Consider the following 23,594-nt stretch of genomic DNA (forward strand, 5'->3'; position numbering starts at 1 on the left):
AGGACGCACAGTATGCTTATAAGGACGCACAATATGTACCCAATAAATTCTTATCTTATCTTATCTGAAAAATAAAAATAAAATTGTCATAATGCTTGCATTTAAGCCAGTAGTATATTAAAATCCCCTGCATTGAACATAGAGTTGTTCAAGACATAAACCCCTGATTACATGTCTCCCTTGGTTACAAACCAAAGTAGTTTCTCTTAAATCGGCAGTAAATAATACACACAAATTGGTAGCCTTATATAAACACCTGTCAAAACCCCTTTCCTCTCTGGCAGCCACTGCGCTAGTAAAATTGCTCATAACATACAAGTACTGCACATGCCACCAAGATCATTCCAGCAGGAAGCGCTACAATGCAACCTGGAACCTAGCCGCCGCGGTGGCTCAGTGGCTATGGCGCTCGGCTGCTGACCCGAAAGACGGGTTCGATCCCGGCCGCAGCGGTGGAATTTCCATGGTGACGAAGTTCTAGAGACCATTGTACTGTGAGATGTCAGTGCATGTTAAAGAGCCCCAGATTGTCGAAATTTTCGGAGCCCTTCACTATGGCGTCCGTGCAGTCACTTTGGGATGTTAAACCCCACAAACCGCAACCTGGCACCCCCTGTCTGGGCACGTCGGGGTTCATGCATGAGGAAAAAACGAACTAGAAAACTTTGGATTTTAAAAAGAATCTGTGACAAACTGTTAACGCAAGCATCAGATTCTAGTATTATCTGCAGTACACAATGTTCAATTTTACTACTTCATTACACCGCGAAAGCATTTAAGGGCTTACATTAGCGGCCAAGGCTCTTACTGTCCGTCCGTTACAACTCAAGTGAAAGTCAAAACTAGTCGCTACTAGTAACAAGTCCTGACTAAATAGTTATTAACCAGTCATGACTAACTAGTCATTATCCAGCCATAAACTAATTAGTCATGACTGGTTTGTCATTAACCAAACATGACTAGTTATTAATTTGTCATGACTAATTAGTCACGACTAGACAACCCAAGTAGTTCCATAGCCGCCTCGTGTGTACCTACGGCCTCTCGTTGGTGGCTTACTGCGCATGCGCTAAGGTGGCGCCACTGTCGCGCGCACTGCTCTCTCGCCAGACGCCTTGCAGCAGTCGGATGTTGCGTGGAAAAGCTTTCGCCTCGAGCACTTTAGATTGCCAAAGTGCCCCCCCCCCCCCCCCCCCCCGAATTTTTTAGCTCACATTCGTCCCTATGATCGCCTGGGACGTCTTGCTCTCGCGGTAGGCGCGGAACTGGCAGCGATAAGTAGTCAATGGGCGCTTTAGCTGAGCAGAGCAGCCTTTTGGCGGCGAGAAAGCGAATCTAATAGTAGATGTCAGCAATGCAGTCAAGCAATAAATCCAATCAAGTCAACAGAAACGGACTCTGGTGAAAGTCGATATGTCTGTTCGCGAGTTCTTGAAATACCTGGAGCAGCAGACGATTTGGGCAGTCGGCCATTGAATTTTTCGCTCCTGCAACGTGGTTCTCAGAGACACAAGGCTGGCGGTATCCAAAGCTACCTATCAACGGACTGAGCCATAGTTGGAATATCTCATATAGGTACCAACAGGCAACTGTGCAACGGCAACCAGAAATGATTCTAGCCAAGAAGTCATTTTCTCAGCTTGTAATAAGAGGATTGCATCGGGTAGTGTGATATAAGGGCTCGATGGAAGACTCCTTATGAACCTGTAATTTACGAATGACACCACGACATAATTTAGGAAAAGAGCAAAGTACATTTCATGGCAGGGTACCGAAACTTATAAATCATTTAAATCTGGCTAAAAAATTACACAGCACATGTTACCAGTATATATTCGAAGAATGGAAGCGCTGATGGAGTACACCTTCCAGGGCAATTTATTGGCCGTAGACCCGCACCATGGGAGAAAAATATGTGGAAGATTACAAAATCATTAACAGTGTTTTGGTATGCACTGATATGTCCTTATTTTCATGTTATGAGCAACACCTTAGCAATATCATTCAGTACATAAAAATCATCAGATTTTAACTTCAGCGCCATACACTAATGTCATAAATTAGGCTTTTAAACAGGTGTGAATATAGTTGATCGGGTATACTATTTCATAGAAACGTCGGCGAACATAACAAAACAGGCGAATCATGATAGCTTGTAAAACATGTAGGTCATTTTCAATAATTACCTTTTTAGCTATTCCATTTTGCCTCGAGTTGTTGCCAGAAATCTCTCGCTAGAGTCCCAATTTTAGGGTTTCAAAAACGCGACTACCTTCGTCGCTGCGCATGAAAAATTTTGACCGTATCGAGCGCCATTCAAAAACCGCCCGTCCCTGGCTTGCACACAGCAACGCCTGGCAGTTCGTGTCACTAAAGAATGCACGTGTCCGGTGTCCCCCTCTGCCTTGCCTGCGCTGGGGTGTTCCAGATACTTGCTGCTCTGGCCGAGACAGAAAATCTAAAACAGAGTAAAGCGTGCGCGGCGCAGTGAACAAGACCTTACGGAGGTTGCTATGCACGCGGCATGGTAGATTTCGCTGGTCCACATCATTGAGGTTAAGGACTTGGTAGAGAGTAAAGGCGAAGAAAAAATACAACACTCTCCAGTGCGCATGGCAATCACGGTCACTTGGAGGATTGCCTAACCAATACAGACATTATCAGCCCAAAATACCCCAACATTTTCTGAGAACTTCTTAAAGCATCTCACAACGAAACAATGTAAAAACGTATTTAATTACGCTTAGATGAACCTAGCTTTTACGAAAGCTCTCGGGTTCACAGGGGCATCAATTTCGTTCGTCGAGACAATGTAGGAATTTTCACAACTCCTGATTAGAGCGTCTGCATTTCGTCCGTTCTCTTCTAATTGCGATTAGGTCCCATTGTCGGCAACCTAAGGTTACTGTCGTCCGTAAACCTGCGGTGATTCCGACGCAGAAAATAAATTCAAACTGCCCCAAATTTTCTGTCGAAAAAAAAATTTAGTGTAACCAAATTGATAGCCGCTAAGATGGCCTCATGCCATGAACTGCCTCAGCAGAGCGCACTTTTAAGGTGATTATTCTCCAGTTCATGTTTTGCTACTACATGCTTTTCAGTTTGAATTGTTTCTCTTTTGCAGTATCAGATTGCCTCAACGCTACTCAATTTATTTCAGCTTTGCTTTGGCTGGCATTTATGGCCCGCAAACGATTTTTTTTGTGTTTCTACATTTGTTGCATGACACACATTCCGCCTTACTTGGCGTGCCGCTTTACATCAGACGGTGACTTGTGCTCGCTGACCTGATCCTCTGTAAGACACTCGCTTGGGCACGTCGCTGCGCCTGAGTCTCGTCTTCCGCAAAGAAGATTTTCGCTCTGGGCTCTCGTCGGTGCGCGTTAGGGGCTTCACTCGGCGGCCGCACAGAGACAGACGCTACCAATTTCGCCTAATGGCGCGTACACTACCTACGCAGTCGATTGTTTTCTCTTCACTACGCCCGGTGCGCGATTCGCACCAAAAACAGTTCAAGCTGCCCAGCTTCGTGTCTCTTAGCTTCCGACCAAGCGACCATCACCATAAGGCGCCGTGCTGGGTCGCAATTGGTATTCAGCCCTTGCATACGAGTATACCGGCATCCGTGCAACAGATTGAGCCATTTCGAGTGCGCTTGCAGTTGCTGCGTTAAAGCTAAGTCGCTGCCCGGCACAATACTGGCGCACATTGTAAAGCCAATAATTATAGCTATCATCATCTGCGCCATTGTCTTATTCTTCAATAGTTTATTCTGAGATTCCAAATACTTAGCGCCAGTAGCGCTCCAGAGTGTCTTCTCACAATGGTGACAAGGTGACGCTGGCGGCGTAACGCTTCGCCAGGGCCGTAGAAGCGGGGAGCGCTACGGAGCGTGAAGCAGCAAACGCAGCAGCGTTCGCCAAGCGCGCTCCATGGAAAAGTAGCAGCTGGCGACCTGGCTCCACAAGACAGGAAAGCAGCCGGGGCTATCATGCGCACTCCCCACCTTGATGAATATAAGCCAGCGAAGGCGTCAGCACGCGCGGTAGGCAACAGACATGGCCCAAACCTAACGAAAGAATGAGTCTACCGCCACCTATGAGGTCAAAAAGCTGCGCAAGTTGTTTTGAATTTGTCATACTATAAAAGCGCAAAAGACGGAGAACAAGAAAGAGGCAAGACTAACCAGGCGCTGTGTTTGTCTTGCCTTGTCTTTGGTCTCTGTCTTTCACGCTGTTACAGTCTAGCATCTTTGAGCCCTCCTGACATGTTTTTCTGCTAAAACCTTCATCCGCACACCTACCCTCGACACCAATTCAGACTGCTGTACGTAAAAAATTATGCTGCCGTACAAAAATGGTTAATGCTTTGTTTGATACTCACATATTCAGACGTTAACCACTCATTGCATGTATCATTATGTAGAGCACTATACTTTAGTGATCCAGGACAGGTCCTCATGAACACATATCATCCTCTCCAACAGGTTGCACTTGTAGATGTGCTCTTTGCATTGGGCGTTCAGCCAGATGGCATGCTGGGTCACTCGCTGGGCGAAATCGCCTGCGCTTATGCCGATGGGTGCTTCACGGCTGAGCAGGCCGTACTGTGTTCCTTCTGGCGAGGACGGTGCACCGACCTGGCTAACCTTCCCAAGGGAGCCATGGCTGCCATAGGTAAGCACAGCAGTCATTCCGCTCCTTGTGGCGTAGAACACTGTCAGCTGATTTTCATCTCAAGGCTCCGGGAATCAACCGTATCTGAAGCAGCACGGTGTACTAACGGACACGACTCAGGACTTCATGCCTGTCAGGACAGAAGTTAGGCCAGGAGATTTTTTGTGCCAGCAGATTGGCCTAAACTATCCACGTTTTGTAGCCGAGTGTTTCCGGAAATTGGATAAAAAATGTGCACAATCAGCCGTAATGCGCGTGAAATTTATGTCGAGGTGTGTGTTTTTTAACGTTTACGTCATTTTCTTTCTTCACTAACTTCGGTCCTCGGCAACTCCCGAATGAGTACCTTTAATATAATTAAATAGTAATCAGTCTACCTAAAACTTCTGCGTTGGTTCCAATAGTCTGCCACGGACAAGTTTTGATCTGAATATTCCACTCCTTCCTCGCATTTTGCAAGGCCTAACGTGGGAGGAAGCGAGCAAGCGTTGTCGTGACGGAGTGGTGCCTGCTTGCCATAACGCCGTGGACTCAGTGACTGTGTCCGGTCCACCGGACGCGGTAGCCAGGCTGGTCCAGGAGCTCAGGGCGGACAACGTGTTCGCGCGTGAGGTGAAGAGCGGGAACGTGGCCTTCCACAGCAAGTACGTCGAGAGCGTCGGTCCTCCACTGCTGGAGCACCTGAAGAAGGTAAATTCTCACGGCAGTCTTGATTTCGTAGCATAGCGTTGTGGCAATATCGCTCACTGCAATCCTTCCACGACCGCTATATCTAGGAAAAAAAAGGTCTTGGCCTGTGGTAAATTAAAATTCAGATAGCGAAGTCCTTCAGCGCTGTAGAGGCGGCAAGCAGCATTATCCAAAGAGCAGTCATATCCACCAGTGTTCGAATATGCTTCTGTACTCTGGTATCCTGTAATTAGAAAAAAGTCTAGAAAAGGTAGAAAGAAAAGCGGTGAATTTCATCATGACTTCCTATCGCACATCAGGTTTCCTATTCTCACTGGGAGGGGGCTCTTATACCAACGCGGATTTTGTTGCGGTGTGTTTGGCCAGAGCATAGTTTAGGAAACCACCCGCCACCGCGTCCGGCTGTGCTCGCTTATACTTGTTCCAGGCTTACTTTCAGACCAAAAAATTTTTCAGGCATTCTGCATAGATTGTAGCAGGGTAAGTATTAAATTTCCGTGAAATGTGTCGTATGACTGTCAGATGTCGAAATACTTTTGGTTTGCGTTCGAGTTCAAATCTTGCTAAATTGTGGAGCGTGGAGTTTTGATGCACTTGCTTATTTCGTTTTTGACCCCTCGAGGTCGGAAAAAATACGCCATTCGGGAATTTTTGTCTGTGGCTTAAATTTCTGGCGTAGAGTTTGTGGCTACAGTGACAGCAAAAGCTCTACAGACTATTTAAATAGCGGCTAGTCCGGGGTTAAATGCTGCATTGAGGGGAAAAGGTGGAGGTGTTGATGTTAAAAAAAATTGACCGCCACTGTAGCTTCATTCCGCATAACTGCAGCGTAAAAAATGACGAGCACAAAGGAAGAACCACCTACGACACGGACAAACGCTGCTGTCGTAAGTGTTTTTGGTTTTCTCCCATTTGTGTCTGCTTTTACGCAGAGGCTTTATTTATTCGATTTGATAGTCATATGACTACAAGAAAGATGACTAAATGTTAGAGAAAAGGGAGAACGGGCTGCTTCCGTTCCTTGCCCCATACGGCATTATAAAACCCTTATATTGGCAAATATAAGAGTGAAACAAGCAGAAAAATTGTTTGTTTTCAAAAAGCGATAGGCGTGGATTCATGGGAACAAATTCGGACGCAGCACACATCCCCTGCTGCAGTTGGTTACTCGAAGCCTAGAAGGAATTGCACGGAATTGTTTTCGGCCCATCTCCGCAGTTCATTGAAAAAACGTTTTTGAAAAAAAAAAAAAAAAACAGAAGCCGGTAGGAGCGCAACGAAAGCTGCCTTTTTCTTACAGTTCATGAAACGATCAAAATAGATCAAAGTAACGCACAGTCAGCACGTCTTTTTACTTGTGTTTGCGTGCAGATCGGAATCTTCAACAAGATAATGCTACTAGCTTTCAGGTGGAGAGCTAACTCCAGCTTTTCAAGCGACACAGCCGTCGCAGCGTTCGTCGAAGCCTGATGAAATCCGACCTTTTTAATAAACACAAACGCATTCGCTCCTCTTCGCCTGCAGGCATTTTCTCAACGATGACCACGTTGCAAAGCTATTGGTAAACTGTTTAGTTTATGGTGCGTGTGACATCACCAACTTCGTTTGGTATGAGAAGTATTCACTCGTGCTCTGTAGGCAGGTATAGAATACATTTCTTGAGATAATTTTGTTGCAGTTCTCCCCAGTGCTGTCACCTTCTCACCAGCTAATGCTTTACACTCGGGATTCGTCAGTCGCATGTATAAGGGCAACGCTGTCGAAGATCCGGAACCCAAAATAAGTGCCTATGTCAGTGGCTCTTCCTCTGATGCCACTACTTTACAGGCCCCTGTGTTTGCCGTATTTTCGCGTTTGCTTACCTCGCGTCGCTAGCCCCTCTAGTGTCCAAACGTGGTCTCATAGCTCCGAAGCATCCATGCATTGCAGACAAAGCGGCAACTCGGCGTCATTTAGCCCTTTACATCTCCCGAAACTCACTCCACATATTGTTCTCGACATTTTGTGGCTTTACTTTTCTGCCAATGCACGTCTGCATTGAAAAGTTTCTTGTTAGCCTAAGACATTTAGGTTTGGTTTATGGGGTTCAACGTTCCAAAGCGACTCAGGCTATGAGAGACAGCGCAGTGGAGGGCTCCGGAAATTTCGACCACCTGGGGTTCTTTAACGTGCACTGACATCGCACAGTACACGGGCCTCTAGAATTTCTCCTCCAAAGAAATTCAACCGCCGCGGCCGGGATATTAAGATGGCAAGACTTGTCTCACTGTTGGAACGGTTTGTTTCAGTGTCCAGTGGCGCTTACAGCAAACGTAACAGCCGTCAAGAGGACAAGTATTTTTTTTAATAACTCGCTAATATAGGCGTTGGTGTAGTTGGTGAAGACTTATTGAGGTGTCTGACTATATTCGACAGTATTTCTCTCAAAACAAAAACGAGTTTTACTGCCAGAAAAACTCGGATCAAGCGAACAAGCGCTGTAAGTGCTGCACCAAGCATGGCTTCTCCAATAAAAAACGAAGGCTTCTGCTCATCATTTATATTTTTGTATAACAATAAGGCGGACATGCGAGAAACGCCGCTCTCCGTAAGTAGCATATATAATAACTGTCATCATCATCATCATCAGCCTGACTACACCCACTGCAGGGCAAAGGCCTCTCCCATGTCTCTCCAATTAACCCTGTCCTTTGTCAGTTGCCGCCACTGTATCCCCGCAAACTTCTTAATCTCATCCGCCCACCTAACTTTCTGCCGTCCCCTGCTACATTTGCTTTCTTTTGGAATCCACTCCGTTACCCTTAAAGACCAGCGGTCATCTTGCCTTCGCATTACATGCCCTGCCCAAGCCCAGTTCTTCCTCTTGATTTCAGCTAAGATGCCATTAACCCGCGTTTGTTCCCTCACCCACTCCGCCCTCTTCCGATCTCTTAACGTCACACCTATCATTTTTCTTTCCATAGCTCGCTGCGTTGTTCTTAACTTAAGCTGAACCCTCTTTGTTAGCCTCCACGTTTCTGCCTCATAGGTGAGTACCGGTAGCGGTTGTATACTTTTCTCTTCAGGGATATTGGCAAGCTACCATTCATCATCTGAGAGAACCTGGCATATGCGCTCTACCCCATTCTTATTCTTCTAGTTATTTCCCTCTCATGGTCCGGATCTGCGGTCACTACCTGCCCTAAGTAGACATATTCTCTTACTACTTCCAGCACCTCGCTACCAATTGCGAACTGCTGTTCCCTTGCTAGTCTGTTGAACATTACTTTGTTTTTGTGCATGTTAATTCTTAGCCCCACCGTTCTGCTCTGCCTATCTAACTGATTGATCATGCTTTCCAGTTCTTGTCCTGAGTGGCTTAGCAAGGCAATGTCATCAGCGAATCGCAAATTGCTCAGGTATTCTCCATTAAGCCTTATCCCCAACTGTTCCCATTCCAGTCCCCGGAATACCTCCTGTAAGCAGGCAGTGAAGAGCATTGGCGAGATCGTGTCTCCCTGCCTGACACCTTTCCGTACAAAAACTTTACTCTAGTATAACAGAGAGCAGAGCCTTCGGGCCGAGCATAATGCTTGCTTGGACTTCTGTTAACATCGACAACGGTCAGCTAAAGGTCCTGTAGGTTCTTCTGAAAACATTCAAGTCATGACTTCCCGAGTCAGTTGTTCCCAGAATTCATTCCTCTATTCCACCACATTGGAATGTACTTGCAGGAGAACCAAGCAAAAGGGATGTGCTTAAATATACACTAGTCATTCCTTGGTCAGTCGGTCTTGGTGCAGTCGGTGCAGAATTAGAGAGGTGTCTCACTGAAGATATAAACTAGTTTGACAGCCAGAAAAAGACGAATTCAGCGAACAATCGTTCTAATAACTCAAGCATTGCCTCTGCAGTCGGAAACGGCAGTTTTTTCTCATCACTTAAATTTTTAGAGGATAAGAAGGCGGATATGCGAGGAAATTTGCTCTCCTGTGGAAGCATATACAGTAATTTTACTCTGGTATGACATAAAGCATAGTCTATTGTCGGAAGATGGCGTTTCCTGAGACTTCCATTTATACAGTATGCAGTTAGACGCAGCATCTTTAGCTTCCTTCTAGAACATTCCGAAGTCATTACAGCCCGCATGAGTGGTTCTCACAGACCGTCCCGTGATTCTGCCCGCACGGCAGTGGACTTACATGAGATCTAGTCCTTACGTAAGGATGTTCTTAAATATACGCTAATCATAGACTGTGTTCCACACTATCCCTAAATCAGTGAAGGCTTCTTCAATGGCAAGCAGTAGTGCCACTACATTCAATTGCGACTACGTGTTAGTTGCATTACTCCACGTCACGTATCGAAACATCTCCTTCCCGATGTTGCGATCGAGCTGCTTGTGAGTAGGTCGTGTGACTGCGCACGTTAAATTGGCAGTGTAAGCTTTTACCGAGCTCTCACACGTTTATAGAGGGGCGTAATAATGATTTAACCGCTAGTAGGGCTTCAAAATAGTTGCATCCATGGAAGCGATATTTGTTTCATGTGTGTTAATCTTAATTTGTCAATAACTAGTTTCGTCGTAGCTGAACATAGCGCTGCTTCCCGTTGCCCATAAATGGTAGCTCCATACCTCATGCGCTGATATCAGAAAAGGCAAGAGAGATCGTCTTGCTTGTGACTCAGCTCAGTGGAGCTCAGTTTCATGAACCTGGCTTCACGCGGAGTTTACTTTTACCCTCTCTCTTCTTCAGTTGCTAGATGCCATAATGATTGCTAGATCAGTTGCTAGATGCCATAAGTTGCTAGATGCCATAAGGGTTGGTTTTCAGATCGAAATTATCATTCGGGCAACACAATGCACTTTCAAGCAGACGGAAACGTCATTTTTGCCTCGTAAGACGAAAATTTATCGAGCATCAAACAATAGCCTCCTTCCGAATTTCTCCCTTGACTGAAAACTGCTTTCGCTGCGCATCGATGGAATTAGAGAAACCGCAAGACAAAATTGGCATCTTGTTACCGTCGAAATATTCAAGAATTCCGATTTATTGTTGCCACGAATATCGACCGTCGCAAAGAATTTGCGCTTTCGAGTCGGCAGAAGTCTGGACTGGCAGAGAGTGCGTCATTTTTGCCGATACTGTTTCTGCTTTGTCCAAGCCCAGCCACAGTTTGTGGTTCATATTCTTACAGGAACCAGTAATATGCCGATTTTATGCGAAAGTGGGCCCATGGAGGGTCTCGCCTCAGATCGTTTCTCTGTAGGAAACGTGCAATAACATATGGAAAATGCAACGCAGTGCCTACGTGAATTGGGCAACACGCCATTTTGTTCCGATAGGCTGGCGTTGCTTTCCATCCAAGGTACCGTTCCTTCACACGCACATGCACACTGCACGATCCTACGTTTTCCTCTGCAGCCGGGCGCTGTAAGTCAGGGTTTATGGTGGTTTAACGTCCCAAAGCGACTCAGGCAATTATGAGAGCCGTAGTGAAGGGCTCCGGAAATTTCAACTACCTGGGGCTCTGTAACGTGATCTGACATAGCATGGTACACGTGCCTGTAGAATTTCACCTCCATAGAAATTCGAGCGCTCCGCCCGGGGTCGAACCAGCGTCTTTTAGGTCAGCAGCCGAGTGCCATAAGCCCTGAGCCACCGTGGTGGCGCTAAAATTCATGCCACACTGACTTAGCGAACAATAGTAGAAAGACTCGGCCAGTAGTTTTCGGCCAGTGGCAGTTCCATCCAATGAAGTAGGTCGAGTTGAATGCCTCAACGCTGTTCGTTCAGAAACGCGCCACTCGGTACTTAAACACACACCTAGCCAAAGCCGATGAAGCATGGCGACGCAGTTGACACGCGTGACGAGGTCTAAGGGCAATAAACCCGGCTAGGAACTGCACGGTGTCTGTGGGACAAATTGGCGAGGCATGATCTCTGCGACTCCGCCGAGCTGGATGCGGCGGCAGAAGGGCTGCTATCATCGCCGCTGTGGCACTCCACCTCCCGGCTACTTTTCTTATCCCTAAATGTAGGGCCAGATGAAGTGAAAATGAAAAAGAGCGTTGTAAAATAGCTCCCGATTAGATTCTAGGCTATGTATCGCTGGTTTTGCCGTCTCCGCGATCGATGTCCATCTTACGTAATAAGAGCCAGGAACTTGCACAGGAACTTGCACAGGAACTAGTAACTTGCACTGATAGCGGGGTCCTATAGAGCTGCAACCACAGAGGATCGCTGGTTCTTCAACCGCTGAGGGCGCTCAGTTGCCGTGTCTGCCTCCTCTGATAATCACCGTAGTCCCCTATTTTGTGAAGGCAATTCAAGTACATTCCCTTTGGTTTACTTTGCTCTCTCAATGTCATCTATGTATAGAGTCATGACGACTTGTTCGCTGTATGACATAAATACACATATCTTGCCTCTTGACCTTTACTTCCGTTGCCTCACTGCGCCTCACGGATATAATTGGACTTGCATCACCCTGATAAATATCTATCGCTTCGCATCTTCGAATCCCTTGAGCGCTGAAGAGCTCCTCAGCTGATACAAGAGCCTCGCATTCTGGCTTTCAAGGAAACTCGGTGGCTTAGATTTAAAGAAAAAAAAGTGCGCCCCATCTGCAACACGGTTCTTATGAAGCGGATCCGTAGAGCTATATCAGCCTGTCTGTATTAAGCGTTGTTCTGGTTCGTCTTCACTGCCGACGTGCAGTATTGTGTTTGTGTACTTTCATCTAAGCTGTGGCCTGTTACTCTGAGACATGTCTACAGTGCAAGAATTTCATTAGGGCGCGCCCTGCGTAGTTGTCCAATCATGGACGCTGCTTCCTTCTACCCTAGGCACAGGTGCTTAAAGCAGGTGGCTCTATGGGAAAAAATGTTGTCATATTCCACTGGAAGGCTGAAATCTGTCGTCCCTGGTATCTGCTCATAATCTGCTGGGTTGAGCATATTTAGAACGAGCGCGTTCAGCTACTAGTACATGGACGAGGTCGCATATAAGTTATGCGGGTTGCAAAATACAGGAGAGCAACTCCTTCATTAAAGGTACGGGTATTCTGAACATCTGCTGTCCATCTGAGTACGCAGTAACTGAATCTTAGCCTTCTTACGCGGCGTATTTTCACAATACCGTCATCCACTTTCAATGATACGTACTACTGGTAACCATGCCCCCGAAACTGCAGTGTCGCAATGCCCAAAAGAAACACAGAATGAACGGCACAGCTCTTGCAGGCCTCGCACCATTTTTTCTCTGCCTCTGCTCCGACTCGCAGGTAATTCCTGAGCCAAAGCCTCGCAGCCATCGCTGGGTGTGCTCATCACTGCCAGAGAGCCGTTGGGAGGAGCCCTTCGCCCGAATCTCCTCGCCGGAGTACCATGTCAACAACCTGCTCTCGCCGGTGCTCTTCAGCGAGGCCCTACAGCACGTGCCCAAAGACGCCGTGGTGCTCGATATCGGCCCACATTGCCTTTTGCTGGTAACGGCTTCTTTTCTTTACACAATTATTTATTCCCTCTCGTTACCATTACGCGGAATCGAACGTCGCGTTTAATATCACGTGCTCTCCGGACTCCGAGACACTGGTCACAAGGTGGCGTCACCAAGCTCGCCAGACTCGCATACCATAAACCTTATTGCATCTAAAGTATGCCTTGTATACAGTGAAGAGGTGAGCTGTAGGAACGCAGACAATGCTGCATAAGGATGACAAAAAGTCCCCGGGCGACGTGGTCTACTTTCAGCAGTATACTCGGCTACTTACGGAGACAGTGAACTTACCGTGTCATCCCTCTTTCAGCATGCGACTCTTGCCCATCTGCCGCAGTTCTTGCGCTTCGAATATGTTCAAATGCCCCTTTGCGTAGCTTGACAGCAGACCCTGTCGCCTGCGGACATTCGAACCCTGAGTTTTGCATGATATTTCGCGATATGTACTATGTTTTCTATCAGTCATTCCTCGATCTACTGTTTCTTTGCTTTCAATGAAATGTAGCCGGTACTGAGGCGTGCCCTCGGCGCCGATGCCAGTTGCCTTGGCCTGATGAAGCGCCATGAGGACAACACCCAGTTCTTCGTCGGCTCACTGGGGAAGCTTCACTCGCTGGGAGTCAAACTAGACCTGTCGCCGTTGTACCCGCCGGTGCCGCTACCCGTACCACGTGGCACACCCAGCATCGCGCACCTGGTCAGCTGGGACCACTCGCAGACTTGGACCGTCGCTCGGTGGAATGACTTCTACACCTTAGCGCAGGTTAGACAGAAGCTCAAATACATTATGATAGATTTTAGAGCAAGAGTGCCCTCGCCTTGAGCCAAAATATGAGGCCACACAAAAGCAGTCTTTAGCCATACTCATGTATTCGCCATACCAGCAACACCAACCCTTGCAGTGATCTGCAAAATTTTCGCCTTTCGGCATTGCTCCTTTAGTGGCGCCACTATCAATGGCCGCACAAAAGCAGTCTTTAGCCATACTCATGTATTCGCCATACCAGCAACACCAACCCTCGCAGTCATCTGCAAAATTTTCGCCTTTCGGCATTGCTCCTTTAGCGGCGCCTCTATCAATGTCATTACCTTTCGTCGACTAACATAAAAATTTTGAAATTGCAGACTGCAAGGCGCCAGTATGGTTTTCGGAAAAGTTCATTGTTTTATTCTTTGCAAGCTACACCTAACAAAAATTAGAAAGTCTTTAAACCCAATTCCTTGAATTTAGCTGTGAGGTTTTCCGCAGAACAGACACCGAATAACATTCAGAAACGAAAATTAGTCAGGTAACTTTTTTTACTCGCAAATTGAATTATCTAATAAAAGAAACTAACTAAAATCCAAAGCTGTTTGAAGCATTGTGTTTTGAATGCACTCCATTACTAAGGCTTTTGAGTTTCAAGACTTGGGCATGAAAGTTTACATGCCAGCGTCGAAGTATTAGTCTGCTTTTTCTTACGCATCGCGCACGAATTACATGCCGGCATGCAATATGTAGACGTTTTGTGCGAGGAATATAAATGGCGTAGGTACTGAACGGAATACAACTGAAGGAATATCTGAATATACTCGCTTCGGATAAATTGGTCAGAAATTCAATACATTTTCGGTATCAGAATATTTCGTTTCGCTCTTCTCCGATGGCATGCTGAGGCCTGTGAAGCCTTATGAGCGTCCAGAAAGACGTAATTTCTATTTATCAAGGCACTTCTGTACCGATGGAGGTAGGTAACGGATAATCGCCTGAGTTCATGACCGTTACAACCATTGTGCCATGGTACCGTCACGCAAGGCCAAGTTGCCATTTTCAGTATCGGCTGATGCGCTCGCAATCTTAGTTTGCATACAGCGCAGCTGTTTACACGTCTTTTGCCCTTTGAGTGTCGGTAGTGGGGTGCCGTAGCAGATCACGTGTCCATCCCTAGCACGTGCCTCGCGCTACTTATCTCGTCTTCGGGTGGTAGGAGCGCTAATATAAGATCACGGGGTCATCCTTAGCTCTTCCCCGTGATCGGATGTCGACCCCGTGTACGCAGGCGTCTGGACAGAAATAAATCTGTGAGGCCACGAAAAGAGGTAGTGTAACCGCCTAGGCTGCTGCTAGAGTAGTGTTCAGTGTTTTTTTGGGGACGCGCTTTGCCTCCACTACGCGGATGCTTTGAAGCGTTTGTCTTATCGCATTTGTGTAATAGACGCGCAAGGATTGGGGAAAAACTATGCTCAGTTCTGCTACCAAAGCGAGCTTATACCAGATGTCCCAGCTAAAGGTAACCAATCATAAAAAAAGAGTGTCCTAGCACATTAAAACCAACTGAGCGAGCGTATCGTCGCGTTATTTGCAGTGTTCCCATCCTTCTCCAAAGATCAATGATTAGTAACGAACAATCACTTTTTTAAACACTCTCTTCATGAATCATGCTCCTACCCACATCTATGATATAAATAAAACAAACTTCAAACTTCAAACTTCAAATTAAGATGTCCTAGACAGTCTTGAATAACGCCCACGTGAGATGGTTGCTTCTCGGTACTATTTACGCAACTTTATTTAAAGCGTCCGAGTGATATCGGCTCGAGCATATCGCCTCTCCGGTATACACGCAAATAAAGCGTAGTCGAGGAGAGCACTAGCGGCGAAAGCCGATTTTATCCTCTGAGACCCGAAAGGTGAACTGTTGCTACGTGGAAACCTTTGTATCCTACGAGCTTTCTTTTATGGCCGGTGCGAAAAGCTTCTGGCACCAATATTTTAAAAGGTAGCTACGTTGACTTTACTAGTTTGTTAGCCTTCTGAAAGGAAAAAATATAATGCTGACTAGGCCACGCTATCCTTAACATCACTGAATAAATTCCACTTGCCTAGGGCCCTCGGTATATGAGGCTTATAGTCCCGCAAGTTTTCAAATGTTTGTTTTGTTCACGCCACAACGTATTGTTTGTACACTAATAGCGTTAATAGCAATAGCGGCTGAGGCAATGCGGCGAAGAAAATGGATATTCTGCCGGTAATCACAGCTTATGAAAAGAAAGAATTCGAAGCAAACTAAACGTTAAGAGCGGCAGGTGCCGGTAAAGGAACTATTGGTCAATTCAACGACGGTGGAGATATTGAGCGAAAAAACTTGCTAATCTATACACGCAATGCCGCACAACCACTAATGCACTGGAATATTTAATAAACGCTAATGTTATCACTCGTAATAAGGTAATCATTGATAGAATGACCACGACCTGTGGCCAGTGAACAATGTTACCTGGCGGGCTTTCGGAATGGTTAGACGACCATGAACCACGTAGAACCATATGATGAAGTCCGATCTTCCGCAGTCATCATTTGCATATCGTAAACATTTCGTAGACTAGGTGAGTCTAGAAGGTGCTAGAAAATGGCGACCGTAGGCCTCCACATGGAAAGTAATAAAATCCCAATCACACAAGGTGGCAGGCAGAGGCAGAATTCTTCCGCTGCTATTCACCGCTTGTTTGCCGTAGGTTTTCAGAGAAAGGACCAGAAACAATTGGGGACAAATATTCATAGAAGACTGGTTAGTAATCTCTGTTTTCATGATAAAACAGCTTTGATGAGCACCTCGAGGACTAATCGCATTGCATAATTGAGGACCTGGGCAGGCAAATGTATCGGCAGGCATAAAATTTTTTCTATTTTCCTCAACGAAATAAAAGTGATGTCGGAACTTGTAAACAAAAGAGCATTTAGAATAGACAACGAAGCTTTGCAAGTAGGAAGGAGATACGTTCAGCTTGGGCAGGTAGTGACTGCAGCTACTGACCACAGGAGTGAAATAACTAGGTTAAAGAATTGGGTGAAGCTGTGAAGTTGCTTGGGACCTTCGATTACATCACAGTGTACACGTGAAACTTGCTACTATTATGCTAGTGGCTTGCCAAAAAGTTACTCACAGTGGAGTAAAAGGCGAATTGAGCAGTGCGGCAATGATTATTCGGACATCTGTTTCATTACGGTTCATAGTATATTCAAAATAAAACATTGAAAATTACTTCCAATTTGCAAAAGCCAGTAGTATAACATAGATTTTCTTAACAGAGAGCGCACTTGAGATATTTATTTGTGCCAAGTAATTGCATCGCGCCGTCATTATAAAATATTGAATCTCTACAGTGCTTATCTTTGTAATGTGCTTGTGAGATACCTTACATCACAAAACAGTCAGTGATTATTTCCCAGAAGGTAAAATTTGTTGCTATGCTTCAAGACGGCCATTGTCACGATAGCAGTTCCAGAGATGGCAGTTTTTTTTACAGGGAGCTGGCGATAGACATACGAACATTTGGCGGGAAGAACAAAATGGGTGAGCTACGGCGCTAGAGTAATTTCTACAGGCTGCTAGATATGCACACTGAGCGTACCATGTGCAACATTCTTGACAAAATTCTGAATATTAGAATATTTTAGGGTACTCTTCAGGAAATGCTGAAGGTTGTGGTCCATTCTGCAAATGTGTCGAAAAATCTTTCTTTTAAAATTTTTTCATAGCTCCCATCGAGCAGTTCACTTCCGTTGAAAAGAAATGAAGAATGCTTGTGGCGGTAGGAAAAACGTCAATAGCAAAAAAATACAAACCTGTCGGCAGGAAATCTGCAGATATATTGACTGTTACAGCGCAAACTTCTAATACACGGGATTATTGCGTTCGTAATCTCTTTCCAGTTCAAAAATGTTTTTTTTTTCAGAATTCTTGGGTATGTAGCTTATGCCGGAATCTCAGCTGAAGGGCCAGTTTCTCTCCCGTATTTAACCTTTGAGCTGTTAACCGTATTTAGACTTGATAGAGCCGAACAGTACTTCTCAGTTATTCGCTCACATCACATTCCTTTCAATTAGCCAGACATGTATGAATGACTTGGGTATGTATAGAGGTGAAATGCCGCCTCACTGTAATTAGCAACGTTTGTTCCTTCTCCGTGATGATCGCCTAAGTCCTTCTGTTTGGCATCACTAATCTTTATTCAAATCCAAAGGTAGCAATCTGCTTCAATATTGCCTCAGTTTCTCGCAAAACGTAAGTTTAAATAAAACATATTTAACTTGAAAAACGAAAAATCTACCACACTAGGCGTGCTCATCTAAATGTGACACAAAGTGAGCCATAGAAACAAGTTATTTAAGAGAAGGACAGCGGGCACTAACATCTGCCTATTACGCAGTCATCGGAAGAAATTGTGGAGGTGGACATGGAGACCAACGAGAGAGACGCTTACTTGGCTGGTCACCAAATCGACGGGCGTGTGCTCTTCCCTGCCACTGGGTACATCGTGTTAGCCTGGAAATTCTTGGCGAAACGCGCCGGCAAACCATTCGACAAGATGCCAGTGGTGTTAGAGGATGTGACTTTCCACAGAGCCACCGTCTTGCACAGAAGCAGTAAGTTAACAGCTTGTTTACATTCTATGTTTTCGTGTACGAAAAATATATTTTATATCAAAGGCACAGAGCTATCCACATATGTCGAAGTCTCAGCTTCGTTCAATTATGTCCCATACAAGCGGTCAATAAGGGTTTTTTTTCCCGAAGAGTAACCTTCAACTCTGCTGCATTGTCGAGTATTGAATTAAATAATCTTTTATACAGCTAACGTTTCAGCGAGAGTAGTATTGAACTATTACATTTGTATTCAAAACGTTGATTAGAGTATAAAGGCAGCTGAACACCTTTTTCTTTCAATAAATCATGAAAGCTTATAACTATGTCCTAAGAAGCCCCCTTCTTAACTCTCCGTTTCCTTCTGTCCTGACGACATCCGTCCACTGAAGGCGAAGCGGAATAAGTGTGATAAAGTCGAAAAGACTCACTTTGAAACAACATAGGTCCAGTTTGCTCATAAAAATTTCATTTTCAAATTCAAGCAGGTTACTTTACGTCCCAACACGTCACCCACTAGTAACCGGCTTATGTAAGTACTGTTGGCCATGACATTTTTTTCTTGTAGCGAACATGCCGAGGCAGGCTTCGCACCATAGAATCAATAAAATACTTTGCTATTTATGTTTTTATTTCGCAAACAATGTAAAGGAAACACGGTACGTTTGACGCTTTTATTTCACTGACACTAGCCAGAAAACTGCGGTTGAGAAGGGCGGCTTTTCTAGGGCCTTGCTTTGTCCCCATTATCAAGCATAGGAAAGATGAAAGCACTATGTAACATATCTTGCACCTGCCATCGAAATCTCTTTACATCCAGAGTTCAGGGAAGTTGCCGTAGTTATCGAATATGACGGGATAGCTTTTGGCGTCAAAATATAAAGAATTTATTACGTCAAAATTTCGAAAGCAAGCGGGTATAATCTGTTTTCGTAGCGGAAAGGATCCAAAAGCCTGTCAGTGTAATTGAAAGTGCAAAACCGTACAGAAAAAAAACTGTAGGAGCAATTATTCTATCAAAACGAAGAGAAAAAGGAATGTTTGGAAAGCCCAGCTTTCATCTTCCAATTTATTGAGCGTAATCTATTAAGCTGCACTTTAGGAACGTTAATCAAAGACAGTTTTCTGCAGAACGTGAGAAAGTTTATTTTTTTAGTCCCTCTTATCCCCTTAAATATACTAAAGAATTACACCGCATAAAAGGAACATTGGTTGTGCGTCTAGTCAGAGTTAGTTTGTGCTCCGAGTTCCCGAGAAATAAAGTTGCTGCAACATAGCCTGATGAATTGCCTGAAATGACCATCTAGCCGCTGTATTTGCGCTCTTGTGGCTTTATGAGGAATATATTACATCTTATTATCGTATTGTTAAGCGAATATATTTACTTAAGGTTATCCATTGTCAACACATACCTGGTTTTCTTTAAAAATGCGCTAAAGAACGCGATGTTTTTTCATTCGTGCTCTGGTTCTGCACATCAAAAATTATTCTGTTGTCAGCAAAATATATCAATTTTTTATTATTTAATTTAATTTTTAATTTTAATTAAAATTTAATTTTCAATTTTCTTCTAATTTTCTATACAACAGCGGTTAGTTACTGATCAGCTGAGGCCTCATCTCTGTCTGTAATGTTTTAGCTAGACCCAAATATATCACTCATTATTTTTGTTCGTCATCCAGTTGCTACAAAATTCTTTCCCCTTATTTTTAACCGCCTCTCAAATTATAATCGCTGCCCTTTCTGCCTCCAATGCACAGGAAAAGCTATGCATGCCGTTTTTGAGCATTTCTTATTTTCAAAGAAACGAGGTCACTAAATAATTTTATTCTTTCCTTTGAAGGTCCCTACATCGAATTCCTTCCTGTGTTCACAGAGCTACACACACCTGCGTTTTGTGCCCATAATAAGCGGGCATGCTTTCAAGGATAGGATGTTTACTCTTGTTGTGGTCACTCGACTCATTTTACCAGAACCAAGAAAATCCATGAAAAGAATATTCAGATGGATGGACAGAGCTTTTCGACCTGACTGCGCACCATTACACCTTAGTTTCCTGTTACAAGAGCATTATTTACAGCCAGGGTACTCTTCCCTGCAATAAAATTAAAATGAGACATGCTGGAAACGATTTAAAGGCAACATTCTAAATATTTCAAATGAACGCTCAAAGCCCAAAATTCACTCTGTGCGTGCGACAATATAAAATTAAGACAGGCTTTCTTTGCACACCTTGATAACTCTTAGGCTGATTTAAAGCATTTTTTTAATAAGTAACTGTGCTTGGTAACAACCAATTTTGTGGCAACGCCCAAGTATAGCTAGAAATATTGAATATCTTTTAAACAATAATACTCTACCTAAGGTAAGGTCTGCACTACCAAGAGCAAATGCCAGTCGGGAAAACCTCAAGGCGTCACTCAAGGCGTACTGCAGTCGAAAAACTGCATTGGGGAATTCCGTTAGAAAAGAAGCTTCAAGTAAAAACTTAATGGCCAACGTCTTAAACGAGTTTGGTGCCTAAATTGTGATGGTAAATATAAGCTACTGACACGGCCGCACGCCATTCAAAATCGGCGTTCAATTGTCGTTTTAGCAAAACATCGAGAAATGTGCCCATCTTCAACTGAGTGTTTGTTTATGCGTTACACACACCAAGCGATATTTATTGTCCCTCGACACTCTGGTCCTAGAGAAGGCCACTTATAATAGAGAAGATTTGTTTAGAGCATGTCATCGACTCCTCTACGCACATACACACGAACGCACGCGCACTAACGAGCACACACGCTCGTACACACGCACGCGCACACAAGCGGAGAGATAGGCGTTCACGCACGCGCATATGAAGGCACTACACACACCATCACAAACAAATATTCTTTATGCGCCCCCCCCCCCGCCCCCTCCCTCGCTCCCCAAGTGCTTTTCCGACTGCGTGGCATCTAAACCTCCTTGCACCGTGAAAGAGCGTCTGGCTCCACAAGGATACGCCTGTGTAGCCATGACGTCAGCGGTAGCCTGCACCTAGGAGGCACACTTATATACCCTGCTTAGTGTGGTTTCCACCCCGCCGTTGTCCGCGACGTTGGGACCCAGCTGTTCTTCTTTAAACCGCACCTTCAATCTTCGACAGCCTGGATTACCCGTTGCGATGCGCATTGCTGCCCAGCTCGAGGCCTGTGCCTAGACGGTTCGATTTTCATGCCTCATCTACAGGTATATTTTCATAGGCTTGTGAAGTCTTAGTTGCATTCTTTAAATTTAAAGACGTCGTGGCGCTTGCAAATACAAGGCTCAGCTGCAAGCACACTTTATGACAGCCCCTAATTGTACGATGAATGTCAACTCACAGCAAGAGGTGAACCTGAACATCGTAAGCATATGTAAGCATGCATGAGTAACCTTGTTGTGCAGCTTCCATTCAATGCGTTATTTTGCTCAAATCGTACAGTATTCGGCTACAACGCAGACATGCCGCTTTTTAAGTCTTTACGAAGCACTTGTGTATATTTTACAGCGCATCTACTATTGCACCGTTCCCTTGTTGTACGGTACTGTTGGCGATTTTGCAAACTGTAAGAGCCTGAGTAGAAAAGCAGAGCAGTAGGATAGGCCGGAGAGTGGTTGAACAGCGGCTTCCAGTGGACAGGGAACTTTCGTGCAGTATGAACGTAACACCTAAGAGAATTTACGGCGATGGAGATTATAAACACTTCTGGTACAATGGCGCACCAGCGGCGTGATCGCGCGCAACTAAAACAGAAAATGTGATGACCAGCCTTGATGCATGGCATTGATGCTCGAAACTTCTTATCAAGCAGGAACTTGAATTTCTCAGCCGGCGGTGTGTTTACAAGGAGTCTGGTATGACCTGTTGTGTTGGTTTAGTGGTGAGCGTTGATGAAGACTCGAAGAGGAATAGGTGGAAAGCGGAGCAGAACCTGAGAAGCGAGAAAAGCAACGATGAAAAGCGAGGGCTGTCGCTCTGATTCAACAGCTTGCGCTTTCCAAGTGGCATTCGTGGGGATGACTTTGTCCATTTGCGCCTTTGGGCACGGTGCTTGAGATCGGTGACCAAAATCAACATGTGCAACTGCGTCGAACAATGTCCCCAGTCAGCTGCGCTGTGAATTCCCATTATGTAGGCAAACGTTTCACGCAACACCCTCTGGTGAGGGTGAGGGGTTATAAAATGTAAACATTTGGTCACTGACCAAGTCTGAAACGAAAATGACATTTCGAGTCCAATACGGGGACCCTATTCACAATAAGACTGCCTCGGAAAAAGGGGAAGGCTTGCAGAGGCTTAGGATCCTTCATTATATTTTCCCGTAGGTACAATGAAGCCTGCCCTGATACTTATTCAGAGCGTTGGCCGTCGTCTGGATGATTAGGGACTCGAAATGTAGTTTCGCCAAAGTATTGCTTTCGGTTCTCAAGACCGCCGCCTCATCCAAGCCTACCTCGTGACCGGTAGACTGCACTTGTTCTGCAATCGCATTCTGTAATGCGCGGTTGCATCTTACATCGTCGCTGAAAGTTTCCGGTTTCCACGATGTAGAGGGAGAGGCAGTCGCTGCGTGGGATTCGATAAACGACACCGGGGAACTTGGCACGTGGAAGCAGGTCCTTCACACTGACAAGTTCGCCTCGCAGCTTACTTGTCGGCACGTCTGCGACATGCACTTCATGTTTTCTGAACATACAGGAAAGGGTTTCACAGACCTAAGGCACATAGGGAATCGCGTTGTATATTAACTTCTGGCTTTTTTTTTTTACTGGCAACTGCTCTACTCCTCGCTTGTGCTTGACTTCTTTCTTCACTTTGCGGGTAAAATTTCAGGGGTAACCGTTTCGCTACATTTGAATGCCAACGCTCGACGGCTCACAACCGATTGTTGCTCGGTTGACTAGCGAAGCAGCCACTGAATGCTTGTCGGCAGTAGGGTGAGCCGATTCAGAATCCAGGTGTCTTCCCGTGTGCGCCGAAATTCTTAGCCATTGTGTGTTCTATGGTAGTTAGCTTTTAAACAGGAGAACATTTTAAGCGGGAACAGAGGTATTTAAAATGATTCTCTTTCCACAAAAGCATTGATTGCGGTTGCATGCCTTTGGCCAGATGGCGTATTCTTATTCTTGGTGGGAGATTACAATATTGTAAGTTTTATTATATTCCTATCGTCCTCGCCTCAATCACTTCGCTCTCTGTAACTGTCCGATGCTGCCGCCATAGCTGAGACTAGCCCCTCAGTAGGCCCTAACAATAGCCCCCTATATTTTCCATTCCTGACCATCAGCTCTGAAGGGGCCGTTCAAGCGAAACCAAGGTTATTAACGCTC

General features: G+C 45.2%; 1 protein-coding gene across 1 annotated transcript in view; it reads left to right on the forward strand.

Moving 5' to 3' along the window:
• Window positions 1-23,594, forward strand: part of LOC149361713 (fatty acid synthase-like) — a 120,000-nt gene that overhangs the window by 34,509 nt on the left and 61,897 nt on the right. The window contains exons 8-12 of the mRNA XM_089572777.1: window positions 4,487-4,676; window positions 5,137-5,366; window positions 12,633-12,836; window positions 13,353-13,610; window positions 18,038-18,254. Coding sequence (XP_089428903.1) covers window positions 4,487-4,676; window positions 5,137-5,366; window positions 12,633-12,836; window positions 13,353-13,610; window positions 18,038-18,254 — 1,099 coding nt within the window. The remainder of the gene's footprint in view (window positions 1-4,486; window positions 4,677-5,136; window positions 5,367-12,632; window positions 12,837-13,352; window positions 13,611-18,037; window positions 18,255-23,594) is intronic.

The sequence above is a fragment of the Amblyomma mixtum genome, chromosome 2 (assembly GCF_055824585.1).
Source record: "Amblyomma mixtum isolate Tamu chromosome 2, ASM5582458v1, whole genome shotgun sequence".
Classification (NCBI taxonomy): Eukaryota; Metazoa; Arthropoda; class Arachnida; order Ixodida; family Ixodidae; genus Amblyomma; species Amblyomma mixtum.